The sequence below is a fragment of the Balaenoptera borealis genome (assembly GCF_965194805.1).
Source record: "Balaenoptera borealis genome assembly, chromosome: 16".
Taxonomy (NCBI): Eukaryota; Metazoa; Chordata; class Mammalia; order Artiodactyla; family Balaenopteridae; genus Balaenoptera; species Balaenoptera borealis.
The window spans coordinates 73,663,894-73,673,928 of record NC_138872.1 but is presented as its reverse complement, the minus strand read 5'-3'; the positions used below and the strand labels follow the sequence as shown (position 1 = coordinate 73,673,928).

At 38.2% G+C, this 10,035-nt stretch overlaps 1 protein-coding gene across 1 annotated transcript; it reads right to left on the bottom strand.

Annotated features, from left to right (window-relative positions):
- Positions 1–13: 13 nt before the first annotated feature.
- Positions 14–9,976, bottom strand: CCT6A (chaperonin containing TCP1 subunit 6A). Its single transcript, XM_082358586.1, has 14 exons — positions 9,724–9,976; positions 9,202–9,265; positions 7,634–7,768; positions 6,599–6,772; positions 5,950–6,053; positions 5,220–5,330; positions 4,829–4,988; positions 4,659–4,741; positions 3,897–3,993; positions 3,124–3,271; positions 2,568–2,701; positions 1,919–2,021; positions 663–735; positions 14–409 (listed from the first exon to the last, which is right to left on the bottom strand). The coding sequence occupies exons 1-14, from the start codon at positions 9,858–9,860 to the stop codon at positions 337–339; spliced, it is 1,596 nt and encodes a 531-aa protein (XP_082214712.1). The 5' UTR covers positions 9,861–9,976; the 3' UTR covers positions 14–336.
- Between the last annotated feature and the right edge of the window lie 59 nt (positions 9,977–10,035).

The window sequence follows — 10,035 nt, the reverse complement described above, 5'->3', positions numbered from 1 at the left end:
TAAACCATTAAAATGTTTTTCAAGGAATATTTAATACAGTAGATAATATATGCTTATCTAACATGTATTTTTGTATCACTGAAGCTAAAGCAAAACATCCTGTTTATTGGTAAGTATGGCCTGTATGTGTACACTACAGTGCAATTTAAAAAATACTGTAATTATAATTTCAGAACTTCAGAATCTGAACAGATGCCAGTGTTCTCTCCTTTTTTTATATGGGAAAAGAAAATCCTTTGAAAATCATCTGAAGCTTGGACAAAAATTCCATAGCTATATTCTTAGGATCACTCTGTAGAATCTTCACGATTCAGATGATACAAGGGAAGCTTCAATTCAACCTTTTAGAGAAGACATTCCAGCTCTCATGATCTCATCAACCAGGAGAATGTTGGTGGCAATCACAGTGCTGAAAAGGGGGGAAAAAAAATCAGACTACTCAGGTTTGAGGTATGAACTCTAATTCAACTCAATCTCCAACTAAATTGCACAAATTATATCCAGTCAAGTTTCCCCTTTCCTTTCCATACATAGAAGGCTCACTTAGTTGCTACTTTTGACTGATTACCTTTTCTTACGGAAAGAAAATTAAACAAAACATACCAATTTTAAAGAGTATGAATATTCCCCAAATGTTATAATTTTGGCTTTCCCAAACTTACCAGGAATGAAGAAGCTGTTTCTTTACACAGTAGTTATCCCATACGCCTACTTCTGCTGCTACCATTGGCTCACCTGAAAAGTAACCCAGTATTCTTAAAATCATATAGAGCAGGTCATAAGATCAGAATACTGTCTGAAAGAACTAAAAAGGGTATTTTGTGCTGCTTCACTCATCAATGGTCACTCATTTCCTCCAGTATTATCTATGAGAACCCGAAGTTCCTCAGTTAGCCCAATGTTGTACTCCAGACCATGACTCCTGTGCACAGCAGCTTTGATGAGTGGCTGACCTCTACTTAGAATGCTTCCAGTGATAGGAATGCTCTATTTGGTTATCAAATATTTGAACATCTCTGTATTTCTGGAGACGTTCCTATTTGTCCATATTAAAGTATAGCACCTGAACTATAAGCTGGCAAAACAGGCTTATCATTACCCTCATTCCAGAAACCTTTAAAATTAACTTAATTGGGAGACTGGGATTGACATATACACACTACTATATATATATAAAATAGATAATAACCTACTGTATAGCACAGGGAACTCTACTCAATACTCTGTAATGACCTATACGGGAATAGAATCTAAGAGTGGATATATGTATATGTATAACTGATTCACTTTGCCGAACAGCAGAAACTAACACAACATTGTAAATCAACTATACTACAGTAGAAGTTAATTTAAAGAAAAGAAACCTTTTATATTAACTTGAATGTAAATGATGCTGTTCACAATAGGTCTTACACATACTGCACAGATGTATCTCAGTTATCTCTCTTCCACTTTGTACTTGTATAATTTGGATTACACTGGTCTAAGATCAGGGCTTTACTCATTTTATTAGATTTGGTTCCCTCTTCCAGCATTTTTTGCTATCCTCAGCCTTTTTTCACCCATGAGTATGATCAGGAAATGTATCATTTTAATCAAAGTCCCTGATAAAAAACAGTAAAGCAAGCTCAACATGAAACCCTTCAACATTAACCAAACCACCTACCACAACTCAGCAATATCAACAAATCCGTACTCTTCTAAATTATTCAAATGTCTCCTCGATTCCCTTTATTTCTGTATCTAGTCATTACGTTTTTGTATCATACTTTAGAACCCAGAGATCCTGGATAGCACTGGTGTCAAAGAGCAAAAGCAACTCCAAGATTCTTCTCTCTCCCATTTTTTTTATCCTTCCTGGTCTTACCTCACCTATAGTATCTAGTTCACCCCCTACAAATAGTCACATCCTCCTTACCTGTGTTCAAGTCTACACCCACAAGTTGACCTGATTCTGAATGTTCTGCTTTAACTTTAACTAGTGTTTCCTGAAGGTCAAAACCAGAGTTCTGAGCAAGAACCTAAAGGAAACAAAATTTATTTAAAAGACAGGACCTAATAACAGATAGTCAAGTCTGTAATAAATGAACAGTATTTCCAATTAATAGTTAAAAAAAAACAAAACAAAAAAACCAAACCTTTAATAAGTGAAAACAGACTGGTATTTATGTTCACTTCAGAGAATGACTAGATATACACTACCAGCAAACTCACTAATCCACCCCAAGCCCGGCAATACACTGGTCATAAACTGTACCCTAAATAAGCATACAATAGAAAAATCACAGTATTAACCTTAGTTTAAAACAAAAACAAAAAGCAAGCTTGTACCCCTACACTGCAAACCCTCTTAAAACAGCTATCTCTTGCCATCTGAAACATCAGATATTCAAGCCTCCCCTCCAGAGGAACCAATACATCTAGATAATGAGAAATACCTGTTCTAGTGTTAGGGTGAAAACCCTATTTATTCAAAATCCACATTATGAAAAAACCCACATTAGCAAAAAGTTTTCATCAGATGAATCATTTTGGTGTAGTTTAGAAAACAGTTAAAGCATTCACACCTTGGGAATAATGAGCAATGCATCAGCAAATGCTTGAACTCCAAGTTGGGCCCTGCCCTTTACACTGGGCTTGTATTTAATCAGGGCTTCTGCCGTTGCCACTTCCACTGCACCAGCACCTGGAACTACACAGCCTGTTGGGTGGGAGGAAGAGGGAAATGCTAAGCTACAAAGAAAATAAAACTGCAGAGGCAATTTTAAGAAAATACATAAATTAAAACACACACAGGAAATCCATTAATTTGAGAATTCAGTATAACCACAGCAATTTTAATATTACATTTGAAAGCAATACAGGCAACATATCAAACAGCAGAATGATTTAACTAGCACATGGAAAATCCTGAAAGCTTAGTATTAGTTCATTTATTTGTATCCCCTTTTAACAATAGCATGCCATGAAAAAAATTAGCATACCATCATAGCCATTTTAAAGGTAAAACTTTACTTTTGCATGGTGTCTGGCTGTGTAAACTACTGATAAAAAGAACACAGTATTCAGCCATGCCTTTTAGACTAGCAAAAGAATACAATTTAAATACAGTGACCATCTTACCATCATCAATAGCATTTTTAACAGCCCTCAAGCCATCTCTTATTGCATCTTTGATCTGAGTAAGTGTGTGCTTATTTGGTCCTTTGATCAATAATGTGACTGAGCGAGGATTGTTACAGTTCTCAATGAAGGTGAACTTCTCTTCTCCCTGTGTGAAGAGACAGTATTTTCAAAAACCAGGATACGGTTATGCAACGAATGACCAGATGAGAGGGCCTTATGAAGGAATAAGTAGCATATTAATAGGGCACAGCACTGATCACATTAAAGCAAATAATTTCTTTTAAAAAGTCACATAGGGCTTCCCTGGTGGCGCAGTGGTTGAGAGTCTGCCTGCCAATGCAGGGGACACGGGTTCGCGCCCTGGTCTGGGAGGATCCCACGTGCCGCGGAGCAACTGGGCCTGTGAGCCACAATTACTGAGCCTGCGCGTCTGGAGCCTGGGCTCCGCAACAAGAGAGGCCGCGACAGTGAGAGGCCCGCGCACCGCGATGAAGAATGGCCCCCACTTGCCGCAACTGGAGAAAGCCCTCGCACAGAAACGAAGACCCAACACAGCCATAAATAAATAAATAAATAAAATATTAAAAAAAAAAAAAAGTCACATAAAAGAAATGTGATTTTCCCATCAATGGCTTATCATTACTACATATAAATCATCAAAATGTATATTAACAAGGCAAAAATATCATCCAAAGTTTGAATGAATTTTTAACTACTGAAGAATTCATGAGCCAAAAAGTAGTATTATTTTGGAAAGAAAATACACTTACCAATGTATATTCATAGACAAGTCCTGCATGTCCCAAACAATCAGGATTTAGGTCATCAAGAGAATTTAGGGCTACCCCACCACAAGCAAGAGTCAGCCTGAAATATTCAAGTGTTTTAAGGGAGATGCAGAAGGGATTTTATTAGTTATGTTTAGAGATTAATATTTTTAGAAAGCAGTCTTTTTCAGAATTACATGTGAAAATCATATTCTAAAATATATTTTAGCTTAAGCCTTTCCATTCACCACCAACTAGCTGAAAACTGGTCTTTTCTCCTAACTCTCCATTAAAACCACTCCTAAGTCAGCAAATACTCCTCTGATATGAAATCTAAAGGTGCACAGAGCTCTTCATCATGGTGAGCTCTTTGGAAGAAAGTATTCCTCTGAAACCCTTGATGCTGTCTCTTGACATGGAAAAATATGTACTGTATAGGTCATCATTTAAAAATAAAACAAGTATATCAACAATCATAGCAGCACTATTCACAACAGCCAAGGTAGAAACCCAAATAAACGTCCACTGACAGATAAATGAATAAACGAAACTAAATGTGGTATACCCATACAATGGAATATTATCCTTAATAAGAAATGTGATCCTGGAAAACACAGGTAAAATGATAAATTTTATATTATGTATATTTTATCGCAATAAAAAATAAGAAAATCACAAAAATAAGAGGAGGGAAAAAAGGAATAATCTAAGTTAACTTGCAAAATAAGTGAAATTCATGTCACACAGATAATCTGCTATCCGTACCTTTCCATATTTCTCCTTTTAGCTCTGCGCAGAGCTACTATGCCTTCTTTTGCAAGAGCATCTAAGGAAAAGGGGTCAATTCCCTGTAACAACAACAAAAAATAAGTTTCAATATTTTACCTTTAAAATAAAAATAGATACACACTAGTTTATAAAACAAAATTTCTCACCTTTTGATTAATAACAACAAATCCTTTATCTGAATCACCACAGACTTTCTTTTTCAGGTCTATTATTTTTTTAACTCTGTCTTCAATGAATTTTCTTTCAGCTTTCACTAGTTTCTCTCTCTCCTCTGCACTCTTGTAAAAAAAGCCAGAATTCACTTCTCTAAAAAAAGGAAGTTACAGAAAGGGGAGGAAATATTTAGCAAATAGTCACCGAGCTCCAATTCCACCCCTGGTACGTTTTCAGAGGCTATTTCCTGTAATTTTCTGAAACCCCATTGAGGCATTATTGTCCGTACAGCAGGGAAACTGAGTCTCACAAAAAAGTGACTTGCCCCAAATATCAAGCTCTTCCACCTCTCTTCCATTTTTAAGGAGCTATATATAAACTCACGTTTTTTCATATTCTAATGACACGTTGCATGTGAGGATGTACGCATCTTCTACTCTCTTTTTCATATCAGGATGCCGCGCCCCATGGTCCAAAACAAGACCTCTGATCAAGCTGTTACAACACATAAAAAATATATTCTTATTGATTTCCAGATGGGGTGTAACATATGCTAACAAAACTAAAACACTGAATTGAGACAGTATTGATAATTTTCACACAATGAGCTTTATTTCTTGAGCTATTTGAACAGGACTTTTGGGTAATACCAAGGAAGGTTCAATTGTGAAAAAGCAGAATTCCAGAACATGACAAAAACAAGCCATTCAAATGAAAGTAACAACCCTGTCTTGTGCAGAAGGTTCCGCAGAGAAATAGTCACAAGTTTGGTAGGCTATTAAACTGTGATCACCTCCTTTAAAAAATGCTTTCAAACTAGGTCTTTGAAATAATTTTCTTTAAAATTCCCTGAAGTCTCCCACATGCTCGGTTCAATAAATGCCAAATGACTGATGTAGTTGACTTTCCAGAATCATTCTATGTAAAAATACATTATACCATTAACTTCATTTCAAGAGGAAATACTGATACTACTGAGTAAATGAAATACTCATCTAGGCAATATATGTTAATTCAAAGACAAAAAAAAAAAAAACAAGCAAAATATATGTATTGTATAAACTCCTTCAAGTTTGTAAACACTCTTTTTATTTCATAGTATTCTACCACCTACCTTGTATCGGTTTCAGATTTATGTTTCATCTCCATGATCTCAACCATGAAGAGGTCAATAGGTTCATCTTGTTTTTTAATGGCTAAAATGGAGTCCACTACAGCCTGCAACAGAGTATAACCATTCAATGAATTTGACTAGCAGAAGTTGAGACACTTATGTTGTTTATTCTTCAGAAAAGTTTAAAGCAGACAGCTTCTTGTCTTTAAAAATCTCTGAACTGATCTAAGTCTTTTTTTACATGCTAATAGAATGCATTATTTGTAAAGGGCTGAAGTCATCTACATTTCTGAAACCTCAATTTGTAATTACCTACAGAATCACTGACATCTCTACTATTAGTAGCTTTTTAATAAGGAAATCTCCATTTTAGAAACTCCATTTACTGAAAGCTCTGATTATACCTTCATAACCTGGCCAGGTATGCTATTACGATTTTCTCACTTTACTTATTTTTTCTATTTTTAGGGCCACAGATCAGGTTATCACTGCCACAAAAATGAACCTACTTACTCCACACAGGATGGTACTGTGAAGACTTCAGATGGCATTCTATAAATGGAATTAGCAAGAATACTGATGTTTCCAGTTGCCAGGGGTTTTCAGTATAGGTGTAATGTACCAGACACATACAAAATTTAACACATACCTCTGTTAAGACATCAGCAAGTTCAGCATGAACTTTAGTACGTAGAGATGTTCTGGCCACATCTATAAGTGTTTCCCTGTCCATCTCTTTGCTTACTTTGACTTGTTCCAAAAACTGAAGTGCCTTTTCCTTTGCAGCTTCAAATCCTTCTGTAATTATTCTGGGATGAAGACCCTGTAATAAACACACAATTACAAAACCGCCACTAACAACAGAGACCTTCAGTTAGATGCAACTATAGTTCCCGATAAAGCAAATTTATGAAGGGATATTCTGGATCATTCATACCCTTAAACACAATTAATATAATGTGCTGACTTTCTGAATACATTTAAAAGGATAAATAGTCCTTTCAATGCAGAGGAAAAGAACAGACATTGCTCTAGCACAGAGTCAAAGCCAAGGGAACTATAAAGCACACTTGGGTGTTCACTGTGCAAACCTCAAGGGATAACGCCCAAAACTCAAAACTGTGTCATAACAATTGGCAGTCAATAGGACCATTATATCTTTCCTATAGGTGATATGAAATTAATTCACACCATTTACTAATAAAATAAACAGGGAGACTAAGAGTCTGCTTTCTCTCTCTTCCCAGGAAATTCTTCCTAACATCAGATTAGTATTCACTTAGGTTTGCTTTAACCTTGGAACTACTGAGGGCTAAAAAAGTTGTAGTATTCTTATTTAAATTCAAGGTTTTTGTTAGCTTTTTCCTTAAAAATATGCCTAATCCTGAATATTCCATTTCTAGATCACAATTATTAATCTGTTATAGGCATATAAAAACTGTATATGCAATGCAACTTGATAAAAAACACCTTTCAGGCCAAGGAAGATTCTTCAACTCATCCAGGATCATAGTAAATTTGTGTCAGAGTAGGATACAGACCCTTGTTCCCATATTTAACCCCATGCTCTTTACATTCTATTATATGGCCTCAGTTACTACTAGCACATCAGTTTTTATAAGTAAAACTAAGATTATTTCCTATACACAATAAAATATCACAGAAACACGAGAATCATGTATACTTCAGAAATGTAGAGATCCGCCTGCTTCAGGAGCTCTCCAATAATTAGGACATTGGAAGTGGTACCATCACCAGTTATGTCATCCTGGGCTGTTGCTACTTTGGCTATTAAGGAGGCTGTTGGGTGTTGAATTTGCTGCAGGTAGAGAAAAAAAAATTTGTGGAACAACTTAAAAATGAAAACAGTCCAAATATACCTTAAAATGTGTGAAGGGCTAATCTATCTGCACAAAATGCCCAAGTGTACAGCTACATATTACTCTGATTAAAAACTCACCATTAGCTATCAGTTTATGATGACAGAAACACCTTCATATATAAATTTGTTTCCTTCTCAGATTATCTCCACTTTACTGATGAGGAAATGTGAGACCTAGTTAAGGTTAACTCAAGGTGATAGAACTAACAAGTAAGAGCAATAATTTCAAATCCATGTTCCATGCATGCCTCTTTATGACAAACTTAAGATTCTTGTGAGAATAAACCAAGTGCCTTTTAAATGAAAGCCTGGCTGCCCAGTTTACTTGGCACTGAACAAATAATTAAAATGAAAAAAAAAAGAAAAGAAAAGAAAAGAAAAACTTAGCCTCTTTAGCAAAGATCATCAGTGGATGCTAAGTCACTCTGGAAAGGTTTTGGAGAAACAGAATATTCATTATGTTTGTCACCCACAGATTCTTAATTACAAAGGCTCCAACACGGCTCCTGCACTGCTTTTGTCTTCTTATACTCCTTTAATCCTGTACAGTTGTCCAGTCTTTTATGTATTTGGGGACACCCAGAGTTTTAAGAATCTAAGCAGACTATCTCATTCAATTAGGGAAAATTTAAAAGTCATGTAGAGATGGCTTTTCTGACATCAAGTTTAAACTAACTATGACTCTATTGTTCTCTGCTAGCACAGGCCACCACTTAAGCCACCAAACAAAAACTACACCTTCTAGGTTAGCTATTCCTTACTGAAGATATTTACAAACACCTGGAACGTTGAAGGCATGATACACTATTATCAAAACCCTAAATTTCACTCTAAACTCAAAACATAGGCAAGTCATTTCCTTTTCTAGGATTTGAACTGTTAGGTTTTGGAAACTTAGGGATGAGTAAAATGACTGCTCCTCTCAGTAACCTCAGATTCTTAGTCACTGGGACTTTAAAAATGGTAGTTTTATTTCTCCTCCAATTGGTGGTGAAGTGTGATACAACAGAAGAGGTGCTGTTTGAAAAAGTATAACCATCCTGTTGCATTTTGCCTCCCTGATTATGTCAACTGCTCTCAGTTTTTATTAGAATTTTAGTAATTAAAACCCTTTAACGAAGACCTTAAATGGCAAGGGTAGGGGACTCAAAAGGAAGTTCATTAGACTCCAAGGCTCCTCACTGTACTGTATTGTCAACAACAGTACTGATTACATTTTTTCTACTTTTTCCGTTATCTGGAAAACTACCTGTTGAGAAGAATGAAAATGATTTTCTCCTACTTTGTAAACGAATAGTAAAAGTCTTCCTACAAATCAAATGTACTATGGAAAACCAAGACATTTTGGACCTAGTCTAGCAGCCTCTCACCATTTCATGAAGCAGCACATTTCCATCCTTAGTGAGCTTGATGTCTCCAGCACCAGAAACAAGCCTGTTCAATGGGCAGAAATGAATCACAGTGTGACTTTTTCAATGGAGACCAAATTAAGAGGCCCATAAAAATTGGGCTTTACCCAGATCCTCAAGAGCTGGGGCCAAGGGTTGGTTCTCTGCTTCCGGTAACAGGAATGGTGCAATGCCCACCCCCTCCCGTCTGGGGAACAGTCCTCAGGGTCTCTTAGGTCCCAAGCGCGCCGTGGGGGGGGGCCGGGGGGGAGGCCGCGCCGCGCACGCGAGCAGCTTTGTTCTCGGCGGAGACGGAATCGACCACCAAGGAAACAGCCAGGGCAAGAAATAGGACCGACCCGGGACAATGCGGGGAAGAAAGGCCACCGCGGCGAACGCAGAGGCCCGAAGGCGGCCGGCTCCAGGCCTCGGTCCCCGGCGCAGGCCCGCGGCAGCACGAGGTGCGCGGTGCCCGCCCAGCCCTCCCCGCCAGCCGCGCCTTACATCTTCATGGTGCCCTTAGGCCCCAAGTTGGTCCTCAGCACGTCCTGCAGCCCCCGGGCCGCGCTGATGTTGACCGCCAACGCCGCCTGGGCTCGGGCCACCTCAGCCTTGGGATTCAGGGTCTTCACGGCCGCCATAGCTGACCCAGCAGAAGAAAATGGGGGAACCCGGCGTCCGGAAGGCCCAGAGCCGGTTCAGCGTGGCCGGGAGGCGCTATCCGGGTCTTCTGGAAAAGTCGGGTGCGCCGGGCCCGCCTCCAGCGTGCCCGCGCGCCGCCGCCATTGGGCCTCGGGTCGGCCGGTGCCGCTCATT

Excerpts from the sequence above, each read along its gene's own strand:
- CCT6A (XM_082358586.1), bottom strand. The coding sequence starts at position 9,860 with ATGGCGGCCGTGAAGACCCTGAATCCCAAGGCTGAGGTGGCCCGAGCC. Across the intron at positions 3,994-4,658 it reads AAAAGGAGAAATATGGAAAG|GCTGACTCTTGCTTGTGGTG; the intron begins GTACGGATAGCA and ends TGAATATTTCAG. Across the intron at positions 3,272-3,896 it reads TTGTCTATGAATATACATTG|GGAGAAGAGAAGTTCACCTT; the intron begins GTAAGTGTATTT and ends CTCTTCACACAG.